Consider the following 26791-nt stretch of genomic DNA (forward strand, 5'->3'; position numbering starts at 1 on the left):
TCCTCACTGAGCAGAAAGCCCTGTGTGGAACTCAATCCCAGGACCCTGAGATCATGACCTGAGCCAAAGGCAGATGCTTAACCAACGAAGCTACCCAGGTACCCTAGAATAGTTTCCCTTAAAAAAAAAAACTAATAAATACTGTGGACAGTAAAAAAAAAAATACAGCGTTCAACCTGGTCTTTGGTGTATAGCTGGCCTTTGAGAAATGTTAGTTGTTTTATTATTATAGTCAACCTCCATACTTACTTATGGACTTGAATGGAATATGAACCCAGTATTACACATTTGCTCTAGTATATTCTTATTCATTATAGTCAGCATTAGTTATCATTCATTGTTAGGAGCTGTGCTGGTCTCATTGCTAAAGTCAAATCAATTGCCAAACAAGGGCACTCCATTTTGTGCTTGAAATTTAGGATTATTCTGAATTTAATATCTTGAATATCAGATTCAGTAAGGGTCTCTTGCTGTGAGCACACTACTTTGAAGAAAAGTCTATACAAACTTGTAAAAGAAGTTCCTTACATTCCTTTGGAAGGTTCATATACTATTAAAAGACTCCCATAATGAAACAATGGATTGCAGAAGGGGAGGTGGGTAGGGGGATGGGGTAACTGGGTGACCAGCAAGGAAGAGGACAACTGATGGGATAAGCAGTGGGTGTTATATTATATGTTGGCAAATTGAATTTAAATTTAAAAATGAAAAAAAAAAAGGCAGCCCGGTGGCTCAGCGGTTTAGCACCACCTTCAGCCCAGGGCCTGATCCTGGAGGCCTAAGATCGAGTCCCACGTCGGACTCCCTGCATGGAGCCTGCTTCTCCCTCTGCCTGTGTCTCTGCCTCTCTCTCTCTCTCTTTCTCTCTCTCTGTCTCTCATGAATAAAAAAATAAAATCTCTTTGAAAAAAAATAAAAATGTAAAAAAAAGAAAAAGGAAAAGAAGACTCCCATAACAATAAACAATTTTATTGTTTATGAAAGGTGACATTTCATAAATACTTAATCAGAAATAAAAGGTGACACATTTCATAAATGTTTAATCAGAAATACAAGATTTACTGACTGGCTGGCTCAGTCAGTAGAGCATGTGACTCTTGATCTTGAGGTCATGAGTTTGAGCCCCATATTGGGTGTAGAACTCACACACACACACACACAAACACACACACAATACAAAATTTAGCAGGGGAAGAACCCTTAGAGGAAATTAAGTGTTTTAATCTGTAAAAATTTAATCTGCAAAAAAAAACAAAAACAAAAAAAACAACCCCAAAACACAGCAGCCAGATGAATGCAAAAATATTCAAAAGAGGCTTGACTTTTAGGTAAACTATTCATAATGCAAGCTGTTCAATGAGTGAACTGTTCACCATGTAAATTTATCATTAGGACATATAGCTCTGTTCAGAATAGTCTGTTCCTAGGGCAGAACCAACATGGTGGTCATAGGCAGGTTGGACATGATAATAGGGCTGGGGAAGAGTGTCCTACTGGCTGAATTTAGGTTATCTCCCTGCTTTCGGGAAGTGGGAGAGGGATTTTGGAGCCTCTCTGACTTCCATGGGATAATTTGAAGCCTGTTCTCTGCCGTGACTCACACAACCACAGAGGTCTCCAAATACAGTTGACCCTTGAACAACATGGGCATGTACTGTGTGTGCAGGTTCAGTTTCACTTACATATGGATTTTTTTCTGTAATTACGGTACAATACTGTAAGTGTGTTTTCTCAACATTTCTGTAGCTTGCTTTATGCACGAATATAGTATATATATGTTATATTTATAAAACACAATGTATTGATTGTTACTACTTTGACTATTGACTTTGTTACTACTAAGGCTTCTGTCAACAGTAGGCTATTAGTAGTTAAATTTGGGGGGAGTCAAATTTATACTCAGGTTTATAACTAAGTGGGAGTCAGTACCGCTGACCCATGCATTGTTCAAGGGTCAAGTGTAGTAACCAACAGATGTTCATTATAGTGAATGAATAGTCAGGTAACATGAATTCCAGTCACAGTTCATTGACCATCCAGTAATGTGACTTTGCAAAAGTTCTCTAACTGAACCCCTCTACAGCTTGAGTGTACTCATGCATAGAGTGCCAGAGTGGACTTTAGATGGTCACTACAGTCCCTTATAAGCTCTAAGATTTCCTGAGATTTCACTGTCATCAGAGCTCCTCCCCTGTCTTGACCTTTCCAGTTGACTCAAGGCTAGAATGGAGATAAGGAGTACCATTTTTTCTGAGAGGCTCAAAGACAGCCAAGACTTTGCTATGGCAAAGGTTAATGTTCTCTCTCAAAGATCCATTTCCCCAGGCTCTCCGAATGTAAATGTTAAGGTGGTGAAGTCTAGGCTCTGGTTCATTTGAGTCAGAGGCACTCACCCCACACTGTGCAACCCTGGAGCAGAGGCCTCCTCTGTGGCCTGCAGCTTCATAAAGTCGGGTTTAGGCTGTCAGCACTGATTTAAAGAGATTTGGTGGTTCAATTTGCTTCTGGGAAAGAGCTGACATTCACAGTGAGGTTTGGGGGGCTAATAGTGAAACCTGAGCTGCCTTCTCTCCCCTCAACTCTTCCTGGGGAGGGACAGAGTGAGTCACCTGTTTGCACAGAAGGCTGTGGTATCAAATTCACAAATTCACAGGCCTTATGCCTTCACCACTTAAAACCAAAAAGGTGTTGCAACATAACAGTTTTAATTGCTAAACCATAACTGCAAACCCAAATCTCTGGATTTAATAAGAACTGGGTGGGAAAGGCTGTGAATGGTGGCAGTTTTCTGCCAGGTGTTTCTATTTCCTTCTCTCCCTGATTTGCTTCCTTGTTTGTGCTCAAACCCAGACCAAAGGCCTCTGGACAGATGCCACCACCGTGCTGGCCAACAGATGATGGGCTTATAGTGGCAATTATAGGTTTACCTTCTTTTCTATTCCTTGCTGGCATCTGTGGACCTTGTGTCCACCTGAATTCTTGTTGCCGTAGCTCGTATGAATCTCAGTCTACAACTCAGGTGGATGAGTTGTAGGCCTTCCTACAGTATAGGCCTTCCCCTTCCTTAGCTAGTGTAAAACCCCTAACTGCAGTCTTTACTGAGCATATACTGCCCATTCCTTAGCAACACATCCAAATTGAATATCACACCCTGCTGAGGGTTTAAGGAAGGTCAAGGTGATGGGCAGGGATGACTCTGGCTCTGGGTCATCAGTCAAATAGTGGGTCCACCTCTTCCCTGTGGCTCCAGGATGCTCTGCTCCCTTCTTGACATTATAGGGCCCCAGGAATCTTTCTGAGATTGTCCCAGTGGCTGGCTGCCCCACCTTCCACAGGCTTCAAGACTCCAGTCAGTATTCCTAGAATCAGCTCCTTTCTTTAATAGGAGGAGGGGAGAAAAGAAGATACAGGAAGAACCAACAGTATGGATTAACACCCTCCTGCATAATCCAGGCTGGCAGCCAGCTCTTCCTTCGCTCCAGCTTTGTTTGTAAAATGAGAGATTATAGACATTTATTTTTTTCAAAAGGAATAGTAAAATGACAAAAAGTAATAATCTCTATAACCTCTGTTGAGTAAGTTCTGAAGCCAGCATTATCTGATTTAATCAGCATACTTGCCTTTGGAGTTAAATACTATTTTAAAAATTATTTATTTATTTAGGAGAGAGAGAGAGAGAGAGAGAGAGAGAGAACAAGCAGGAGTGGGCGGGGGGTTGGAGAGAGGCAAAGGGAGAGGGTGAAGCAGACTACTTACTGAGCAGGGAGCCTGATGCAGGGCTCCCTCCCCACCCCACCCCAACTCAGGACCCTGAGATCATGACCTGAGCCAAAGGCAGATGCTTAACCAACTGAGCCATCCAGGTGCCCAGGAACTACGTATAAGTACTATTATTATTTCCATTTTAAAGATCAGAAAACTAAGAGTCAGTGAGATAAGAAACTTGCTCAAGGTCACATAGCAGGTAGTAGGAGAACTGGGATTTGAATCTCGGTCTTCTGACATTAGAGTTCAAATCCTTATTTATAAGCAGTGAATCGTAGATGCTTTAGAAAAAATGTCAGACCTGTAAGTCTAGTGTGGCATTTGAAAATTCTATTTGTACAGAATTTTACCACAGTCCAGCCCTTCTCTCAGTGGGATTATAAAACAGCACCTAGCAGTTACTCTAGCTCAATAAACACTTGTTTGAATTGTACATCTCATAAGGAATTTTGCATCTTCAAATACTTTTATGTCTGGTTCAGATGTGGCAGAAAAAGTGAGACATTGCTGGCAGCATTGTCTTATCTAAAAACATAAGAAAAACCTTTCAGGGGCAACTAGCTGGCTCAGTTGGTAGAGCATGTTACTCTTGATTTTGGGGTTGTGAGTTCGAGCCCCATGTTGGGGGACAGAGTTTACTTAAAAAAGAAGAAAGAAAAAGAAACCTGGGCAGCCCTGGTGGCACAGCGGTTTGGCGCTGCCTGCAGCCTGGGGTGTGATCCTGGAGACCCGGGATTGAGTCCCACATCGGGATCCCTACATGGAGCCTGCTTCTCCCTCTGCCTGTGTCTCTGCCTCTCTCTGTGTGTGTCTATGAATAAATAAATAAAATCTTAAAAAATAAAATAAAACCTTTTAAAAAAAAAGAAAAAAAACCCTTCTAATCTTGCTTATACTTGTTTGTTTGCCTACTGAGTCTCCTTCAACTCTTCCTTTGTTTTGACTTCCTAGTTCTCATCCAAACTCATTCAAGGATGGGATGCCCTGTAGGGTTTTGGCAAGTCAGACATGACTTTTTTTTTTTTTTTAATTTTTTCTAATTTTTATTTATTTATGATAGTCACAGAGAGAGAGAGAGAGAGGCAGAGACATAGGCAGAGGGAGAAGCAGGCTCCATGCACCAGGAGCCTGATGTGGGATTCGATCCCGGGTCTCCAGGATCGCGCCCTGGGCCAAAGGCAGGCGCCAAACCACTGCGCCACCCAGGGATCCCCAGACATGACTTTTAAATCAAACCTGGCTTTTAAAATCCTGGCTCAGATACTTGCCATTTGTGTGACCTGAGCTGGTTTGCACACTTCTCTGAGTCTCCACAAAATGTCCATAAAAAGGGAGAAATAATAAAAGGTACCTCTGCAATATTGAGAGTGTATGTAATTGTAGGCACTCACTCAACTTCTAGGTCCTATCTCTGTTGGTTAAATCAACCACATTAGAGTATTCTATCAATTTAAACTTAAGATCTTTCTGAAGACTCTTTAAGGATCCCATCCCTTTATTTATTTGTGTTTTTTTTTTTTTTAAGTAAGCTTTACACTCAATGTAGGGCTTGAACTCATGACCTGAGATCAAGAGCTAGACCCTGAGATCAAGAGCTAACATGGTCTATCAACTGAGCCAGTCAGGTGCCCCAATGCTTTTAGATGTATTTAGGAGTTCATATTTACAATGCAGCTTAGTGACAATATATCGATAGGATTTTTTCAGTTGCAAGGAAAATACTGACCCAAATTGGCATAAATAATAAGAAAATATATCCAAAGGTGTGAGGGTTGACTCAGTGGCTCACTGGTCATGGTAAGGATGCAGGTTTTCCAGCTGTTTCTCAGCCTCTGATCTGCTTTTGCTAGAACTGTCCTCCCATCTTCTCTGCCTACCTAAATTACCCCCTCCCTTGGGCCGAATCCCTCATCATCCAAACTCACCTTCTCTCCTTTTTCTGAATTCTGGTTCTTGCCAGTCCAGAAGCTTTGGGGCAATTACTGCATGTGAACACATAACTATACTCTCCTGTGTGTTACTATGTTTAAATCATCAGATTCCTTTAAAAAATATTTATGATGTAAATACAAAAAGCAGCTTGACTGGAATCTCTAAATGAACATTTATCTAGCATCTAGCCGTAGAAGGCAAACAATAAAAAATATTGGAATAAGTGTTCCTGGCTGGCTCACCAGGACTTTTGATCTCTGAGTCATGACTTCAAGCCCCATGTTGGGTGTAGAGATTACTTTTTTTTTTTTTTTTTTTTTAAGATAAAAGCAGATGCTCAACCACTGAGCCACCCAGGTGTCCTATAGAGATTACTTTTTTAAAATGTTGGAATGGTCAATAAAACACCTGAATGGCTTTACAATTCTGAATAATTTTTTAAAGCTATGTATTTGGTTAATATGCAAAGAATTTCAGGGCTCACAGAAATGATTTATCCTTCTTAATCGAGGTCACTATTTTACTTGCATCAATCATTTGCATGTACCTTTACAATTTCCGTGTTATCTATTTACTATCTGTGTTCTTACTAATATGGTTCCTTAAATTGAATAGTTTTTACACCTGTTCTAGATCTAGGAATAGTGTCTGTGACATCAGTGGCTTGATGTGCTAGTTATTTTCATATATCTTAGAAAAAATCCACAATTAAGATTTCAGATACTTGTCTATGTACCATCTAAAGTTATTTCATGGGGCACACTTGGGAAACACTAATCTTGCCATAATTATGTCTATATATTTTAGAATTAAAAAACGGTCATAACATAAAAAAACTACTCTGGTATGTTTACTGTTGTGTGCTTCTACTTAATATGAACATTTAAGGACAGTGAGGACTGTCCTTGAGCAGGAACCAGGTAAGTTTTTAGAATGATGGGAAGGATTCTGAGACTGGCTGGTGGTGATGATTGTACATCTCTATGAATTTAGACAAATTCATCATGCTGTGTATTTCGAATGGATACATCCTATAGTTTGTAAATTATATCTCAAAGAAGGAGGAGGAGGGACTCCTGGGTGGCTCAGTGTTTGAGCATCTGCCTTCAGCTCAGGTTGTGATCCCGCGGTCCTGGGATTGAGTCCCACCTCAGGCTCCCTCCATGGAGCCTACTTCTTCCTCTTGCCTGTGTCTCTGCCTCTCTCTCTGTGTCTCTCATGAATAAATAAATAAAATCTTAAAAAAAAAAAAAAGGAGGAGGAGAAAAAGAAATGATCAACCAGGAGAGGGCCGGAGAAGGAGGCCTGAGGGGGCTTCTGGAGTCCTGATGATGTTTTGTTTCTTGTTCTGGGTGTTGGTCATAGGGTCAGGTCCATTTACTTTGTGAAGATTCATCAAGCCATTCATTTATGCTTTGTGCACATTCCTATGTGAACATTATACCCCAGTAACAAATTTTACTAAAAAAGAGAGAGAGAGAGAAAAAAAAAATCAGCCAAGATGGGGTTTTGGTGGGGGGACACCATAACTTCCCAATAAAGAGGTACTTTCCTGTTTATTATTTTGTGTTATGACATCATCCTGCCAACTTAGTTTTATGATGTGAGGGATTTAGGTTTTATGTATCTTAGTATAGAAAGGGTTATAAGAAGATATATTTAGCTAATCACCCAAGTGCTATAAGAATGTCAGTGAAAGCCATTGTTTCTTAATTATTCACAGCAATTATCAATGTGGACAATATTCAACTTGGAACCAAAATAAACGGATGTTTGAAGAGGCCTTGGTGGAACAATCAAATCATCAGTCTCAAAATGTACCCCCTCTGCTGCCTGCCAGAGTCGCAATTCTATATTTATCTTTCCAAATCAGCAGTATAGCAATTAGTTATTATAATAGGAGCTACCAATTTATTGTGTGCCGACTTCATGCCAGGCACTGCATCATCAGAGTTTTTCATTCTCTAATTTCATTGTCTCAACAGCCCTGCCAAGAAGTTGTCTTCTACCATTTTGCAGTTGAGGAAACTGAGGCTGGGGGCTCCTGAATGGGTCCAAGCCCACGCTGCTGGTAAGTCACAACCAGAGAATAAGCTGGAGTCCCACCCAGTGTGCTTTGCTATGTCTTGGGACTTGACGTCAGTGACAGGAAATAAGTGACATGTGTAACAGAATTCTGAAACCCGAATCATGGCTCTTCACACGGTTACTATAGTTACTTCTCTACATGATGCTCACATTTTTGCTGAGATAACAATGGATCCACTGTTAGCCATTGAGGTGTTGGAACCCCTACCTTCATCATGAAACCCGAGGGACATTTTAATAGGCTTAAAATAGCATTTCTGCCTTTTAATCATACCTTTTATTTCAGAAGCTCCTGGAACATTAACAGATCCCATACTAAGGCAGCTTTACTAATACTGTTTTTTGGACCTTGTGTAAAACATAAGAGTTCTCTAAAAGTAAACAACCATATTTCAGAGACCCAAAAGAACTCGTTGACAAAATAGATGCATTTGGATGGATGGTGGGGGTGGGGGTGCATGGATGTCCTCTCACTAGACTGAGGGAGGGGGTAGGTATCCAGCAGGAAGATGACCTTGGATATGGCAGGAAAGAGAGGCTGTAGCACCTGGAGGGATCTAGCCTGGGAGGGCTAGCAAAGAGGCAGAAGCTGTGCTTTGCAAGTAGATATGGCCCTTGCTAAACTAACAAACATATGCAGAGGAAGTGGTTTGGATTAGAAATGAGGTGGGAAGACGACCAAGGCCAGAAATGTGTTATTGACAGGCGTTTAGAGCACTGAGCTGTCAGGGAGAATGGGAATTCATAATATGGGGTTGCCTTGCCTCCTGCACTCCAGCTGCCCAGGCTATGGTCAGGCGGCTTTATTCCCTCTGGACTCTCAAGGCCCACGACATTCTCAGATGTGGCACACCGAGACACTCATGGGACCAAAGACAGAAGCCAGAGCTTCTGATTCCTGGTCTAATGTCAGATCCATTCTCTCTAATTACAGAATCATAATGGTGAAGAGGATGGTGACATCCGAGGACAACCACAGGGCCTCTCTCTCAGTGCTGGTGAGAACCAGATTCTTCCCCCTGGTTCTGTAGCTCCCAGCAGAGTTCTGGAAGCTGATTAAAGAGAAGATGAGAAATAATAGGTCATTAGGAACCTTATAAAAAGGAAAAATGCTCTCATCAAACTTACTAAAGCGTCTCTGTGGCTGGAAGTGGGGGAGGCATTGTAAACTACTGGCTACAAGGGTCACTTGTGCCAAGCGGTGGCCTAGAGGCTGGGGCAAGTGTGCAGAGGGATTGGGGCTGGTCCCCAGGGGTGGGGTGGGGAGATGGTTTAGAAATGTATTTCTCAATTGGGTCAGCCAGTGAGTAAAAGTCTAAGGAATGCCTTTTAGCTGCCCCAGGAGAACCTAGCCGGTGAAACCAGTGGTACAAGGACCAAAGGGGACTGAGGGCAAGAAAGGGACAGACACACAGAAGAGATGGATCCCACCAGCAAGACAGGCAGATGTAGTGGGCTTCTCCATTAGCCGCTGGGTCCTTGGCTCTTCAAAATTTAATAGTTGGAAAGAGCTCAGCAACGTTTTGGGTCCAGATTATCTATAAGAATCTAGGGATTGTCCTCAGTGTGGGAGGGGTGTGGGAGATAATTGGAATGCCACACGTGGGCTGAATGTAGATTTAGCCCCCAGGTGGTCTGGTTGGACTTGAATAGCTCTCTGAGCAGTGGAGCAGCACCCCATAACCTTTGCAGGCACCTTCCATTCTCAGGAGATCCTCCCAGCCTCTTTCTAATTTAAGGCTGAGGCACATGCTACCCCCTACCCCTTTTCCTGTATCCTATAGGCTGCCCATTTGAATGCTCAAGAGACTGTTTTGGAAGAAGCAACCCCTGAAGGGACACAGACTGTTTCTTTCTTTGTTTTTGTTTGTGTGTGTGTGTGGCTTTTTTTAAAGGATTTTATTTATTTGAAAGAGAGAGAGAGCACAGTGTGAAGGAGCAGAGGGAAAGGGAGTAGCAGCCTCCCGGCTGAGCAGGGAGCCTGAAGCAGGGCTTGATTCCAGGATACTAGGATCATGACCTGACCCGAAGGCAGACGCCTTACTGACTGAGCCACCAGGCACCCCCACAGACTCTTTCTTTCTTTCTTTCTTTCTTTCTTTCTTTCTTTCTTTCTTTCTTTCTTTCTGTCTTTCTTTCTTTCTTTCTTTCCTTCTTTTTCTCTTTCTTTCTTTCTTTCTTTTTTCTTTCTTCTCTCTCTTCTTTCTTTCTTTCTTTCTTTCTCTTTTTTCTTGATTTTATTTATTCATGAGAGAGAGAGAGAGAGAGAGAGAGAGAGAGGCAGAGACATAGCCAAAAAGCAGGCTCCCTGTGGGGAGACCCATGCAGGACTCCATCTCAGACCCCAGGATCACAACCTGAGCCAAAGGCAGAGGCTCAACCACTGAGCCACCCAGGTGCCCCCAGACTGTGGTTTTTTGTTTTTTGTTTTTTTGTTTTTTGCATTTCTGCTCTACCCATTCTAAGGCTCCCTGAAGCTGCGGGTAGGTATATAGGGGCTCTAAGTGACAGAGATGAGGCAGAGGTAGCCGTAAGGTGGGAAGAGGAGCTCCCCACTGCAGGCAATCATCCCAGAGATTTGTCCTGTGTTTTGGCCCAAATTTCATGTGCTGCTTCCTTTTCCCAGCTTGTTTACTTTTATCTCTTCTGCACTCTTTTATTTGTCCACTCAGTAAACCTTGTTGACCATTTCCTGTGGCCAGGATTTTGTCCCAGATGAAAACTCACTTTGAATGAGGACTGAGACACAATCTTCTCTGTCACAGAGGTCACATTCTAGGTCAGTTTCAAAACAGAATGAGCTTTATGCTCACTGGGGGCAAGCAGGGGTGTAGTTTGGGAGCCCAGGTGTTGGGGGCTGAGTGGACCTAAGAGGGTGGGGTAGAGGTCAGGGAAATCTCCCAAAAGAGGAGGGAAGTGGTGCTGGTTTCTGCTCAGGTTGTTAGATGAAATACAGGACCCTTGTATTTAATGCAGTATTTATGACATAATTTTCTTAAAACAATTGTTACTTATCTGAGATCCAGATTTGACTGGGCATTGTGTTATTTTCATTTGCCGAATCTGTCAACCCTAGTTTCCTGATGAAGATAGAGGAGTTAGATGAGTAAATAGAGGGACAGGAGGGAAGAACATTCCTCTAGAGGGAACAGCATGTGTAAAGTTGGATGTGGGGGTCCCCATACTTCACCGAAGGAACTGAATATTGTTCCTTGCAGAGGGGGAGGAGTAGAGAGAATGCACCACACTGGCACATCTGTCGAGTATGTACTAAGGTCTAGGCCCATGGTGCTCACACAGGGTGCTCTTCTGAGCCAGATGGAAACAGCTTTGGCTCTCAGAGAGCTCATGGTTCAACTGAGAGGCAGTGAGGTTGGGCAAGAGGACAGGCACTGTGGAAGTTATAGCTGGCAGGCACCAGCTTGGCTGGGAGGTCATTAAAGGCCTCTCTCAGGAGATGACAATATGCTGAAGGATGAGGAGACAGGGATGCTGAGGGCTGGGGAATGAATGCTCTAGACTAAGGAAGTAGCATAATGGAGGGCCTAAAGTAAAAAAAAAAATACACAGTGGGTCCTGGATACTGAAATGTGGCCAGAGGGGCCCGGGCCCTGAGGAGAAGAGGGTGCAGAGGAGGAGTTTGGAGAAGTGAGCAAGTGATCACACTGGAAGGAATTTGGGGCTGGATCCTGAAAGCAATGGGAGCCATTGAAGGAGTTGAAAGCAGGCAGGGTGGCATACCCAGCTTTGTGTTCTTAAAGGTGATTCATGCTGAAGAGAAGAGGGCGGATGGGTAGTGTGGAGGCAGAGAGAATGAGGGTGATGAGGGAGGGGGCTCCTGCAGACGTCCAGGGAGGACAAGTTGGTGGCTTGGGCCTGCGTGATGGTGGTGGAGATGGAGAGAAGGAGAGATGGATCCAGGCTGTGTTGAGGAGGAAGACTTGGCAGGGCTGGGTTATCCGGCACTGGGAAGTGAGGGGGCGGGAGGAGCAGGCGTGACTCAAAGCTTCTGGTTTGGACAGATGGGAGGACGGTGGCACTACTTGCTGAGCTGAGCTGGGGACTTGAGAGGTTTGGGGGTGGCAAATTGACAGGGTTCAGGTTTGCACATGGAGAAGGTGAAGAAACTGGTGACGGCCATTGGAGGAGGGGAGCCCGGCGGAGCTGTGTTCAAATCTCTCTTCTCCCACTTGGCTGTGTGGCCTTGGTCAATGACTTTCCCCCTCCTTGCCTTACTTTTCTCATCTGTACCCTGGAATGATGTGGGTAGTCTGTCCTCAAAGTTCCTGAGGGTGTGGTGAGCAGCCTCCAAGATACCCAGTGATCCCCGCCTCCTGGTACTCACGTCCTTGTGTGGTGCCCTCCCACACTGTAAAAGGGTTGGTTTGTGAGACTGAGAGACTACACGTATGTTACTTTGAAGGCTACGTTATAAAAGACATCGTGGCTTCAGGCTTTTCTTTCTTAGATCACTCGCGCTGGGGGCTAACCCAGCTGCCATGCTATTGGGAGAGGCTCAGGTGAAGAGGGGCCACTGCTTCCTGCTAAAAACTACCTGAGTGATCTTGGAAGTGGATTCTCCAGTGCCAGCCAAGCCTTCCGCTGACTGCAGCCCCAGCTGACATCTAGACTGTAAGATCTTCTACCTAAACTACTTCTAACTTCTTGACCCATAGAAACTATGAGATAAGAAATGTTTATGTTTTGAGCCCCCTACATTTGGGGCTGATTTATTATGTGGCAATAGAGAACTGATCCAGAAGGCAGAAACACTCAGCACAGTGCCTGGCACATAGTAGGGGCCATAGAATATGCAGCATCTGTAGGTCGAGTTCAGGAGAGAGGCTGGGGCTGGAGGTATTGATCTGGGAATCTTTTGGCTTAGAGATAATAATGGACTCCGTGGAGGTGGCTGAGCCAGTCCACAGAAATGGGTAGACAGGAGAGGATGGCCTTGGCCAGAAACCTGGGCAGAAGGGGCTGGTAGAGCAAGAGGAGGAGCATCTCCATGAGTCTGAGAGGAAGGAGGGAAACTGGAACAAGCCATAGGAAGAGGCTATCTCCTGGAGGATGTGGTCACAGTATCGCTACAGGGAGGCCTGAGTGAGGGAGATCTGAGGAGGATCTTTCAGATTCAGCAACAGAGATTCCTGGTGGCCCCACAAGAGCTATTTAGGTGGAGAGATTGAGGCCAGATTGAATATTGTGGGTTGGGGTGTCAGTATAAACACTTTCCACCCCCAACTCCCAAACCAAGATGGTTTACAGGAGAACCCTATAGAAAATCCAAACTACAGAAAATCTCAGTCTTATATAAGCTGTAGAGTGAATAGACAATCTTTTTTTTTTTTAAAGATTTTATTTATTTATTTATTCATAAGAGACATGGAGAGAGAGGCAGAGACATAGGCAGAGGGAGAAGCAGGCTCCATGCAGGGACCCTGATGTGGGGCTCAGTCCTAGGACCCCAGGATCACAACCTGAGCCAAAGGCAGTTGCTCAACCACTGAGCCACCCAGGGGCCCTAATACTCAATCTTTGATTTTTTTGAGCTCCTGTAACTGTGACAGCAAAACCAGACAAGGAGAGAACAGGGGAGGAAATTAGCAGGCATATTTCATTCATAGATATGAATGCAAAAACTCTAAATAAAATATTAGCAATGCAACCTAGAAGTATATTGAAAAAATAACACATCACCAAAGGTGTGTTGATTCCAGGAATGTGTGGACAGTTTAATAAAACAAAATCCACCATTGGATAAGGGGGAAAAACATCATATTTGATAAAGTACAGCACCCATTCCTAATAAAGCAGAATAGTGCTTCCTTACCCTCATAAAAGGTATCTATTAAAAATCTATGACAGGGATCCCTGGTTGGCTCAGCGGTTTAGCGCCTGCCTTTGGCCCAGGGCGCGGTCCTGGAGTCCCTGGATCGAGTCCCTGAATCGAGTCCCATGTCGGGCTCCCGGCATGGAGCCTGCTTCTCCCTCCTCCTGTGTCTCTGCCTTTCTCTCTGTCTACCATAAATAAATAAATAAATAAATCTTAAAAAAATAAAAATAAAAATCTATGACAAACACTATCTTTAAGGGTAACATATTAGAAACAGTCAAGAACAAGATAGAAATCCCCACTGTCATCATTGTTATTCAACATCATGCTGAAGATTTTAGTCAGTGCAGTAAAAAAACAAGAGACAGGAAATAAAGGCTGGACAGGGAGATGCTAAATGTAATTACTTGCAGACTCTATGATTATTTAACAGAAAATTCAAGAGAGGCTATGAACTTATTAGAATTAAAAAAAGAGTTCAAGTTTGCTGAATATAAGATTATTATATAAAAACCAACCACATTTCAGTAATCATCAATATATTAGAAAATATGGATTTGAAAATATAATTTATAATAGCAATAAACACTTCAAGAGATACATGAGAATAGTTCTGAGAAAACTGACAAAATTAATTCCTCTATTTTTAATTGAGGAAACAGAAACCTTATAAAGGGAAATAACTCTTCTAAGGACACTGGTATGCCAAGGGGCAGTTCTGGATTTTCAGTGCACCAAATCCTGAAGATCTGAGTGCTGGGTAATTTTGGTATTGTTTTTCTTGTGTAAAAACTAAAAACTCATCATATTTTCTGATTATAAATTCAGTTACCTATGCATTCTAGAAAGTACAGAAAATTCAGAAGCACATTAAAATAAACCACTAACATTCCCATCCTAGTACCTGGAGAACTATGATCAATGATTTGATCTATTTTCTTCAAAATTTTTGTCTATGTATATTTGTATTTTTATTTATTTATTTATTTATTTATTTATTTATTTATTTATTTATTTATTTATTTTTATTTATTCATGAGAGACACACAGAAAGGCAAAGACAGACAGAGAAGCAGGCTCTCTGCAAGGAGCCCATGTGAGACTCGATCCCAGACCCTGGGATCATGCCCTGAGTGAAAGGCAGATGCTCAATCACTGAGCTACCCAGGCATCCCATATTTGTATTTTTAAATATAAAGTTAGGATTATACCACATATACCATTTTGTGCATGGCTTATTTTCATACGTATTTTCCTGTATCCTCATCTGGTCTTTTTGAGTATGATAATATAGCACTAAATCATGTTCATGAAGCATATGCCATTCATTTAACCTATCCATTTGGGTTTTCAGAGAAAACCCAAATTATCAGATGACTGTGATGATCATGCTGATAAAAGTTAAACCCCAGAGGTACCTGGGTGGCTCAGTCAATTAGGCATCTACCTTCCGCTTGGGTCCTGATCCTCAGGTCCTGGGATTGAGCCCAGTACTGGACTCCTTTTTCTGCTGGGGCCCTGCTTCCCCTTATGCCTGCCCTGCTCTTTAAATAAATAAAATCTTTAAAAAAACCCCAACAGTTTAACTCCAGAGCCAACCCAGGCACATGTATACATGAAACACAGGTGAGTTCCTAGAGCCAGGGGTCATCCTGGTGGAGAAGGGAAAAGGACAAAACCAACATCATTTACCTGATCCTACCTGAACGGGGACAGAGATCTGGTTAGCGGGAATAGAATGGGATTTGGAAGGAGTCTATGCCTGCCGACCAGTTAGCTCTGAGACTTCAGGTAATCCCCTAACCTCTGCAACCTTGGCTTCTGTAGTGGTGGACTGAGGACAATACTGGTGCCAGCCTCACCAAGGGCCAGCTTCTTCCTGAGGCTTCCAGCCTCAGGGCCTTTGCACCGATCATTTTCTTTGCTGAAGCCAGCTCCGCCCTTCTCCCCGCCTGCCCTTCCCTACCCTGCCCATCAGGCTAGATGGGCGATATCACAGGGTGGCTCCCCCCCCCCCCCCGCGCCCCAGGTGCTCTGGCCACCGGCTGGGCGTCCAGGTCCTGGCCGCCACCCCGCGTGAGGCAGAGGCCCCTCCTCTCGCTCACTGTCAGCACTTAGAATTACAACTTGTCATTATTTTGTCTCCTGCCTGTTTGCTTGAGTCTTGCCTGCCTTCCCCTCCCATTAGGACCCCCTTCCGTCTTGGTGGCGGCTGTACACGGCCGGGGCCCCATACGTGTTGGGGAGACAACAGGAACAGCGGGGAGGACCCGCGTGGCAGGACGCAGGGAGAAGTGCGGGGGGTTGGGCTGACTCCAAACTGCGGCGGGGGCGGGGCGCAGGGGGCGGGCTCGTGGGCGGGGCCTCGGCGCTTCGGGGGCGGGGCCTTCGGGATTGCCGCGGAGCCAGCCTGACCGCTGGGCCCCGGCTGCGCCCGGCTGAGCTCCTCCGGCCTTCTTGGCCCTCTGGCCTCCCGCCCGCGCCGCCGTTAGGGGGCGCCCGCGCTTGCGGCGCCGCGGCTCTGCTGGGAAGGCGCCGCCCGCGCCGGGCGGCAGGAGCCGCAACTCCGGGCGCGGGCTCAGTCGTCCGCTCTGCCGCCGCCACCGCCGCCGCCGCCGCCGCCGCCGCCGCCGGGCGCAGGCTCGCTCGTCCTCGCGCTCCCGCTCTCCGGCCGCCGCGTCTCCGGGCCGGGCCGCCGCCGCCGCCGCCGCCGCCGCCGCGCAGTGAGTGGGGGCGGGCCCGGGGCTCGGGGGCCCGGGGGCCCGGGGCTCGGGAGGGCGGGCCACAGGAGAAGCCCGCGCGGAGCGGCCGGGATCCGGGCGGTGGCGGGCCGCGCCGAGGGCACCGCGGGGAGCCGGGGCGGCGCGCTCCGGGGCTGGCACGAGCCCGCGGCCGGGGGCCGGAGGCCGGGGCCGGGCGGCCGGGCTGGGGCGGGGCCGGGCGCTTCGGGGGCCCCGGGCTCGCGTCGCCGGGGCGCGCCCCCCGCCCGGGCCCGGAGAGCATCTCGTGCCCCCGCCCGGGCCGGGGTGCGGTGGGGGGGTCTTCGGCTGTGGGGCAGCAGCGAAGCATGGCCCGGACCGGGACACATCGACTTTTGCTCGAAAAGGATTGTTTTAGGGGGTGGCGCCTATTGGCCACCAATTGCCCTAATTCAAGGGCTATGGCAGGGCTTCTGAACCCAGCTCTAGGGCATTTTCTGCCCCCCCCGCCCCCCAAGACGGCCCTGTGAGTGCAGAGTCCCTTAGGCTCGGATGTGTGTGTCTTGGCGTTTCCAGTGGTGGACGTCCGAGGTGAGGACCGTGGTGATGGGGAGCCCCGAGGCACCTGCCGGGCTGGCGGCGGTGGAGGCTGTGCCTGAGGCTGTGGGACGGCAGAAACCAAAACGGATCCTCTTTGGATATTCTGCTGAAGTTGTCATGTTTCTTCTGTTCCAGTATAGTTCTGGACCAAGTTGATAAAAATCCGATTTTAGGACTTTGTGGTAGAAGAGGTTTGAGTGACAGGCGCCCCCCCCCCCCCCCCCCCCCCCCCCCGTGACCTGGCTTGGCCAAGAATGTTTGGGGTGGGCCCAGGGATCTCCTACCCTTTTTCCCCCTTGGCTGGCTGGCTTGCTCGCTTATTTGTTTATTTATTTAATTTATTTATCTATCTACCTATTTATTTATTTATTTATTTATTATTTTTCCCCCCTGCCACAGATGCCCAGGCGCGATCTCAGAATAGGAAGAGAGCTACTAGCACAGCAGTTAGCACAGGCCCGATCCCAAGATTGATGTTTTCAAATGAACAAATATGTAGCTAAGGAAAAGGAAAAATCGTTTTATCTGCAGGGTTGGTAGTTGGGAGAGAACTTGTTCTTTGGTCGAGAACTGCCGGTCCATGCCAATATTTCATTTTATGTGATGCCGATAGATAGGAAGGGTTGAGTTGGTGAGGACTGCCATCCGTGCCATTCCCGAGATGTGTGTGATTCAGATTTTCACAAGTCATGTTTTACTCAAGGCATTAGTACATAAAGGAATCCTAGGGTGAATCCGTCTATGGGTCCTCAGTATTATCTCGGATTTTGGTATTTAGAGTCTATTTTAAAATGGAATATGCATATTTATCTGGATGGGGCTTTACCTTATAGATAATCCTGAGTCATGCTTTAGAGAAGTCCCTTCTGTGATCAAGAGCTCAGATATCTGGTGGTCTCTATAAAAGCTGGTTGCTCCCCTCTACCTGTAATTAATTCTCCCTTCTGGAGCTCTGGAGAAAGGAGGACCCGGGGAGATTGGAAGCAACCTAAGAGGCCTTTTCTCCCATATATTTTTTCCTGTTTCCATGCCAGGGCTGCAAATTACTCGTGCTCACACTCTGAAGTTTCTCAGTTTACCAACCCAAATTTTGTTTATGCTACCACCACTAGTATCTTCTCGTTTGTGTTAATACCTGCCAGTTAGCACATGGTTTCCTAGTCATGATCTTGCTTATTTTCTTTTTCCGCAAAGAAGCTGGACTTAAAGAGGGATTTCCTCGGGGGTCTCATGATGAATAAAAGGAGTAGAGTGGGATGCAGAGGCTCACTGGTCATCAGTTCTCTTTTCCTCTGCACTGGCTTGCATGTGACTTCAGAACCCTAGTCCTGATCTTTTAGGACCAGGACCCTGTAGGTCGGTTGTTTCCTTTGTGTTATGCCTGTATGGTATCATTATGATTGGGAAGGTGGTATTATACTATTTTATTTTGTAGAAACTGAGGATAAGAGGTATGTTTTGATTTTGTGGCTATTTGTGACAACTCTTTAGTATTAAGGTCATTTTTTCAACCTAGACCTCCTTTCCTCTAGACTACATGGAGAGAGGAAGGAGAAAAAATAATTAATTTCAGTAAAAAACAATCTATTTTTGTGTTGGTAAGGACACCCTAACACCATAATCACTTTCTCCTTGTGTGCCTGGCTACTTGTGTCAGCCTATATGTGAATGTTAACCCAGAAGATTCCTTTAGATGTCGCTGAACTCGTTCCTATAAAAAGTATTTCATTTTCAAACTCCTATGTTTCAAGAACTGAGGAATTCCATACAAATGGAATTTTGAGGGATGTATAGATGGAATTTATTGAGTCTTCTTTTCTGAATGCCAGACACAAAGATTTCCGTAGAAAAGCATTTTACAGGGGTTACCTAGAAACTTTGGGAAGGCAGTAATTACAGGTTTTTATTATTTATCTGAGTTTGGAGGTGTGCCTTCTGATGGATAAGTTGTTATATAGAAGTAGGACTTTTGCTTGTGATAATGCTTAGTTTTAGTCTGTAGCAGAAATGATAAACCCAGAATATTTATGTAGAATTAGTTCATCATAACCAAAAGCTTGATTGCTTGCAGTTCTGCAGTGATGAGGAGAATGGTCTAGGTTCTTAGGTAAGTTATTAACTTGTTGGATTGTGGATTTTTCAGATTTGCTAGTTTAGAAAATTGTTAGCAGTTTCTTTTAAGGCTTTTATAAATTCTTTAGTGTGTGTTTTCCTTCGCTTAATTATCTGCTAACATTATGCTGTCAGAATTTACACATTAGTCATAATTAACCTTTGAAGCTTAAGTGTGGGTGAATTTTCAGCACTGTTTTATATTCTTTGGGAATGGTCAGCCAGTTGTTTCCACAAGAATTTTATTTGTACCGTAGGTGAGATACTTTCAGGTAGGACTGATTTTCAAGGGTCAGAAGCCTTTCTTTGAACTTTATAATTGTGCTTGGTTGCATTTACAGTTGTTTAAAATGATCTTTAGTAAGGATAGTCACTTTAAAGAAATAAGTTTTTCATTGTTACCCTCATAATCCCTATTCCTGGCAGATTTTCTGGAATATTAGATTTTTCTTTGTCTTCATCAAGTAAAACAGGCCCATTTGATACCCATTTCAAGATCTTCCTTCTGCTGCCTGTCTTGTGGTCATTTAACTTCTCATTAAACCCTCTATTGGAGACTGTGCCAGAAGAGAGAGAAGATGAAAAGCAAATGAATCATTTTCTAAATGTTAGCAGCTCTGAAAAATGATTTAGTAGAAGAGATTGACGCTATCCCAAAAATTCTTTCAGATTATGTTTTATTTCATTCATCTGTATTGTCTCTGAGATGTTCCTAATAGTCATCAGTTTAGAGGCTGATTATTCAGCTATTGGATGACCAGGAATCTGCTTATTTTTTGGTTTGTTTCTTGCAGCATCTAAGCATTAAGCATCCCCATAGAGGATGTTTAGAAGTAAGGAGTAGGGATAAAATTTAAACTGATCAATACTGTTTTTTCCCCTGAGGGCTCTTTAGTGAACAGTTTGGTTTTTTAAGACAGTTTAGTCATTGTTATTGGAAATGACTAATAGTAACTTCATTTTATTTTGAGTATTTGTATCTTATACACAAATGTAGGGAGGTTTTTGGGTGTTTTTAAAGAAACACGAACTTATATAGATTCCCATAATTGATTTCTTGAATTACTAAACTTGGGTTTCATTACATCTTTGAATCGGAGCAGAACCTGGGCTTTTGCTGTGGAACAGACTCCAAGTCATCTAATTTTCTTTTTATGATTGTTTAAGAAGTTATCTTATTTTGGTTTAGCAGTAGAAAAGGGGGGAGAAAAGGATTAATAGTGGACAGACCTTGCATAACACCTGTAACATTGATGATGTCTGTTTTTTTCCTTTGTCTTTGGTCACCCAGTTCTCATTTAACCATTTGGATATTCATGGATTGGAGTTCTTTACTTGAGACAGGGGTGCTTGTGAGTAGGTGCTTGCTTTTTTGCCTCAGGGGAATTTTTACAAGCCCATTGTGACTGCTCACTTAGACTTAGTTACTATTAAATTTATTTATAAATAAAATCCACCTGCTAGGGAGTTTATAGTTAATCCTTTCAGTTTCTTGTTTCCTGGATTCTGTTCTTTCAATTTCCACCCAAAGAGGGGATTTATAGAAAGATCTAGACTAGTTATCAGAAAATCCAAGATCTTCTTTTTTTTTTTTTTTTTTTTTGGTTAAAGATTTATATATTTATTCATGAGAGACACAGAGAAGGAGAGGCAGACACACAGGCAAAAGGAGTAGCAGGCTCCATGCAAGAAGCCTGATGCGGACCCTATCCCGATCCCTGGACCCCAGGATCACGCCCTGAGCCAAAGGCAGATGCCCAACCACTGAGCCACCCAGGCATCCCAGAAAATCCAAGTTCTTAGTCCGTTACTTTCCAAACTGTGGGAACTTGAGCAAGTCATTTAATCTGCTTTTTTTTCTATTTTGCATCTCTGAAATGGGGATGGTAATTCATGCACTGATTATTGTATCAGGAATGTTGTGGGAGAAAATTTATTTAAATTTTAGAATATCTTTTTATTTAAATTTTGGAATCCCTTCTCTCAGGTTGTCCAGATATTCCTGCAGAGTTCTCCTGAGTGAGCTCTTCCTGAAGTCGCCCACTTGGAAGTGTTCTTGTTTTATCTTCCTGAAGGCCTCTGCTAGTCCATCCATTATGTAGCACTTTTCTGTACAGTTGTTGCATGTTGTTTTTCTTCACAGATAGAAAGCTCCATGAAGGCAAAGATTGTTTTCTTATTTTTGTGTCTCTACATTGCACATCGTCCACCCACCCCGTTGACCTTTAATAAATGTTGGTTGAATTATTTTTGAGGCTGTCAGGAATGAATACTTTGGGTGATGGGAAGATACCAAAGATGAGCCTATTTCCAGAACTTTCGGATGACTGGCCTTTTAAATTGCTCAGTTACAGATCTTTCTGTTGTATCAGTAACTGAATCAGATGTTCATAATATAAATTGGTAAAGCCTGTTTTCTTGATTCTGTTTACTTCAAATACTATGAAGCAAGTCAGAGGAATGAAAGGTTGTCATAACCCCCCTGAATTTGACATTTGTTCTATTTCTCACCCTATAGCATGTGGAGGTCTATCTATATCCAGCTGCTGAGTATGGAGAATTAAACCTGACGGCACGTTGTCTGGTCCACATTTTAGCTTGTTTTCTTTGAAGAATGTGCAAGGTGGAAAAATAGACGCTTCAGGCTCTGATTTCAGCCCATGCTGTGCTATGCAAATGTTCTCTACATGCCTGAGTGACCTTTTTGAGAAAGAGCCTTTGTGATCTTCTGTAGCCAGGGCCTGTTCTGGGAATAGTGTGCCAGATTTCTCTAAAAGTGGGAAAAGTGAATTTGTTCAAAGACCATATAAAAAGCCAGTGCTTTTCCTGGATAAATACCGATAAGTTCACGTTTCTTACTGTCTCTTGCCAGAGCTTTTGAAATTTGCTCTGCAGTTTGCTTTGCTGGTTGATTTGGAGAATGAAGTGTGTGAGAGGGGACTGACTAAAGCAATTCTGTAGCTGGGAAAGTGTTTAAGTGCTTTTGAATTGTAGATAAAAATAAATTCAAACTGGCATCATTAGTATCTGGGTGTTTATCAATGTCTTCAGGCTGGCTCTCCATAAATGCCGGCTGAATGACTGGCAACCAGATTTCTAAGGTTCTTTTTGTCCCAAATTGTGCTCTAATGATTTGGCATTTAAATTGTTTTCTATTTGTTTTGATTATTGTACAAAATGAAATCTATCGTTATTAAAAGCATAATTAGTGTTTTTTAATGTTATAAAAGAAATACCATTCTGATGTATTTCTCTTGGAAAGTATACTGGTGTCTTGGGAGGTTTATGACTTTTAATGCTTTTACTGAGATGTTTGGTTGTGTAGCTGAAATGGATGAAAAAGAGTTCTCTTTCTCCCTTTCCTTAAGTCACCTTTTTGATAAGGATCATTGTAGGTTTGCACCAGGATAAGCTTGTACAGTTAACCGTAATGTTCTCCTGTAGAAATTCTAAAAATTGAATTACCAGAGAGGGTAGGTAGAATTTTTTTTTTTTTTTTTTTTTTTTACAGATTTATTTATTTGTTCATGAGAGAGAGAGGCAGAGACACAGGCAGAGGGAGAAAGGATAGGTAGAAATTGAATGACTGGTGTACTTACTGGGCTCCTTCTCCTTCCCTAAGCATGGGATAATTTTTTTTCTCTAAAGATCGTCAATCTCTTAGGCATGCGTAGACAGTCTTAGAGGAATGCTATCCTCTCCAGGTCTTTGCCCTGTAGCCAGTTTTGGTTGAGTGAAGATGACTAGTTACCCGATGCTTGGCCTGCTCTTTTGGGTGGAAGAATCATTCTGTTTTCGTAGTTACATGCTCTGTCATATGTCTTTTTCTCCCCCCAAGTTTCCCTGGAACCTGGGCTCCCCAAGACGCAGCGCTGGAGCAGATGGATAATGGAGACTGGGGCTATATGGTGAGATGCTTTTGCAGATGCATTTTGAAGGCTGGCCAATAATTTTTGTGTCTTTCCCCCTTCTTCTGTATTCTTAGGTATAATGCATCTTAAAAGAATGAAAGTTATAAATTAGTATAACACCCTCTCTCCCCCCCCAAAAAAAAACACCCTCTCCCCTCTTAATGAGTTTATTTTTGGGGTGTTTTTGTTTAGTTTGGTCTTTTTGTGTAAGCAAAGTCCATATGAGCTCTCTAAGTGACTTTTTATAATCACTTACTTGAGAGAGATCATAATAATTTAAAGGTCTTCAAAGTATGTCACTCTTAAAACCCTACATAGAGTAGTAACTTTAAAATGGTCTAGTAGGTAATGGTACAGAGGATTTTTCTTGTGTTAGGAAAGTTGAAGTTTGAGAAGTTGCCACTTCTCCCACTTGTACTTTTTTTTTTCTTTTCCCACTTGTACTTTTTTTTTGAATGTGCTGGTCTTCCTATTTTACTTATCCTTTTTTTTTTTTTTTTTTTTTTTTACTTATCCTTTAATCAAAGAAATATTTCACTTGTCTAGTACTTGGAGTCCATCTGTCTTTATTTTTATTTTTTTCTTAAATATAATTTCTAAAAGGGAAGGTAGGTATTATGTAGAGAAGCTAGCTTTTCAAAATTAAAAGCCAGATTGCAACATTAATGTTACAAAAGTGAATACAGTATCAGATTATAAAATTTGAAAGCTGCTGTTAGCCTTTGGGTATATAAGATTGTGTTGACTAGTATATTGTTATGTTAGTATTTGGCACTGTATTTTCCATGGAGAAATTATAAAGAGTAGGTCTGCACTAATTTTTATTTTTAAAATAAATTTTATGATTTGTCCCCCTTTTTTTAGTGGGAAAAATGAAAGAAGTATTGAAAGTAGATATCTTTAAATTATCAAATCATTTTTATCCTCTTTTGTGTTAAATTGAATTAAGAAAAAGGAAATTCTCTTTTCTTTTAATCAGAAAAAAACTTATATGGGTATATTTTAGCTTGGCTTTTCTCTTCCCATAGTATAATCTGACCTAAAAACTTCTCTATAGGTATTGGACCGGAAATTAAATGGCTTTGGAAGTCATGCTCTTCTTTTTTAGTGTAAGGTTTTAATTAATTAGATTTACCCTTTTCCTATTGAAAGAAAGTATTAGATCCCTTTATCTGGGTAGGTTTATCATTGATAGTAAAGCTATTTTGTATTATAGGACTGCTAAATACATTATAGCCTGAAGGAATCTTTTGCTTGATACTATTAATTTTTTTAATTTGTCAAAGTTAGGATTTAAGAGATTTCAGATGACTGATCATTTTTTAAAAATTTCAGATGACTGACCCAGTCACGTTAAATGTAGGTGGACACTTGTATACAACGTCTCTGACCACACTGACGCGTTACCCGGATTCCATGCTTGGAGCTATGTTTGGGGGGGACTTCCCCACAGCTCGAGACCCTCAAGGCAATTACTTCATTGATCGAGATGGACCTCTTTTCCGATATGTTCTCAACTTCTTAAGAACTTCAGAATTGACCTTACCTTTGGATTTTAAGGAATTTGATCTGCTTCGGAAAGAAGCAGATTTTTATCAGATTGAGCCCTTGATTCAGTGTCTCAATGACCCTAAGCCTTTGTATCCTATGGATACTTTTGAAGAGGTTGTGGAATTATCTAGCACTCGGAAGCTTTCTAAGTACTCCAATCCAGTAGCTGTCATCATAACCCAATTAACCATCACCACCAAGGTCCATTCCTTACTAGAAGGTATCTCAAACTATTTCACGAAGTGGAATAAGCATATGATGGACACCAGAGATTGCCAGGTTTCCTTTACTTTTGGACCCTGTGATTATCACCAGGAAGTTTCTCTCCGGGTCCACCTGATGGAATACATTACGAAACAAGGTTTCACGATCCGCAACACTCGAGTGCATCACATGAGTGAGCGGGCCAACGAGAACACAGTGGAGCACAACTGGACTTTCTGTAGGCTGGCCCGGAAGACCGATGACTGATCTCTAAGCCTGGGAGAAGTTCCTGGAAACTCACTCTCCAGGACATGGAAGAGACTTTTTTTTTTTTTTAAATCACAGTGTGGGATTTTTTTTTTTTTTTTTAATATTTGTATTTATTTGAAGGCATTGAGGACCAGAAGGAAGTTTTGTGCGTTAGCAGACTCCTCTATGTTTTGTTCCTTTTACCTTGAGTATGCATGTGCCTGTTTGGAGCCTCCAGATACCTTTTTTATAAAAAGAAGTATGAAAATCATTATGGTATATAATCTACTCTTAACAGAGCTTTTTTTATTACAGTGCTACAATGATTTCTGATTAAATGGTCCCTAACTCAACTAGAAGGCTAAAAATGCAGGAATGAAAGAATAACAGAGTATTCATGATGCCTTTGAGAAAAATCAAAACATCATGTAGGGTGACCTAGTTTCCAAACCAATAAGAAGTATTGTAATATTAAAGGAAAACTGTTCCAATCATTTAAAAGTACTTGTTAAGTACTGCTTTTTACAGTTATGACAACTGTTTCTTTCTATGCATATAAATCAAGCAACCAAATATCTGTAGCCATGGAAATGTCTGACTAGAAATATTTATATTGGATTCTGAATACAAAATGTCCCTGTGGTAGAACTCTTACTTCTTATGCCTGGTGCAGTATAATTCCCAAGTGTACTGTCTACCAGAAGAAAAAAAAAAAACTAATAAAAAATGAAATATGAAAATTAGGTTTGTATTTGTTGATTATTATTACTTATGGGGGGGGGACATCATATTTCTTGCCTAAAGTATGTATTGTTTGGTTTATGTCCCAGTATATCCTGCTTATAACACCTTTGTATTTGACTCCAGAGGACTCAGTAGAACCTGAGGAGGCAGTTTATAGAATCTACCGTGTTACTGGAGCAGGAATGGATGGAATTAATCATCTTGTCTAAAAGAGTGCATATTCAAACAGGGAATCAAACAATTTGATAATTTTTTTTTTTCAAATAGGACTTACGTTGAAGATTTTTCTTCAGGAAGCCACTAATTGTCAGCACTGAATATGACCCTTTTGCTAGCTTTGCACTGAGCACAGGGACAAACTGGCTCTTTACTTTTTTCTCACAATATTATGGTGGCCCACAAATATATTTTATTATTATAGTTAAGTCTGTTTCTGAGGAGAAAAACTAAACTGCAGTGAGTGAAGGCTCTGGAACAGTTGGAGATACATATGTACTTTATTTTACTGTGGTCTTTATTTTGAATAGTTGCTTTGATTCTCTTTCTTGGAAGTTATAGGAAGGATTATGTTAGCTATAGTGAGACTTCTAGTTGCTGGAACACTTTATAAAGTAAGTCATGTAATTTCTTCCCTGTTTTCTAAGGGAAGAATGGAGTTTTGAGGCTGTGTGCCCTTTCCTTTTCTCTTCTACATGAGAGAATTCTGAAATTCTGTCTCTGAAAGGAGGATGAGAACACTTACCTATATCCATTTTTGCCCATGTCTCTCTGAAAATTTAAGATTTGACAAATGCCCAATATCTAGAAACCTGTAATTACCCTGTTTTTACCATCTTCAACTAAACCATCTTCAGCCGTCTTCAAACTAAAATCCTATCATACTATTGGCAGGTTGCTGTGGTTTCATTAAATGGTGCTGGTGTGAGGTTATCTTTTTAGAAAATTGTCTAATACTTCAAATTGATTAGAGATTACCCCCCTCCTCCAAAAAAACATCCAGCCACTTGTGTGTTGTTGAATTGGCAGAGATAGAAGCAAGACAGGATGATTTGGGTTGAAAACTGATGTGGAAATGGAAATAATATTAGTTCTAAGGTTTT

General features: G+C 42.5%; 1 protein-coding gene across 5 annotated transcripts in view; it reads left to right on the forward strand.

Moving 5' to 3' along the window:
* The window catches only part of KCTD6 (potassium channel tetramerization domain containing 6), a 42575-nt gene extending 16888 nt beyond the window's left edge, over window positions 1–25687 (forward strand). Inside the window, exons 2-5 of one of the 5 annotated variants that reach the window (XM_041762237.1) lie at window positions 7683–7768; window positions 8720–8783; window positions 22871–22940; window positions 24279–25687. In XM_041762237.1, the coding sequence (XP_041618171.1) occupies window positions 22914–22940; window positions 24279–24965 (714 nt within the window). In that variant the 5' untranslated portion in view covers window positions 7683–7768; window positions 8720–8783; window positions 22871–22913 and the 3' untranslated portion in view covers window positions 24966–25687. Of the gene's footprint in view, window positions 1–7682; window positions 7769–8719; window positions 8784–15930; window positions 16345–16535; window positions 16912–17035; window positions 17055–22870; window positions 22941–24278 lie in introns of those variants that run through there. The other 4 variants (XM_041762235.1, XM_041762236.1, XM_041762239.1 and 1 more) reach the window with 4 other exon arrangements.
* Window positions 25688–26791: the final 1104 nt, after the last annotated feature.

This window comes from Vulpes lagopus, chromosome 7 (assembly GCF_018345385.1).
Source record: "Vulpes lagopus strain Blue_001 chromosome 7, ASM1834538v1, whole genome shotgun sequence".
Classification (NCBI taxonomy): Eukaryota; Metazoa; Chordata; class Mammalia; order Carnivora; family Canidae; genus Vulpes; species Vulpes lagopus.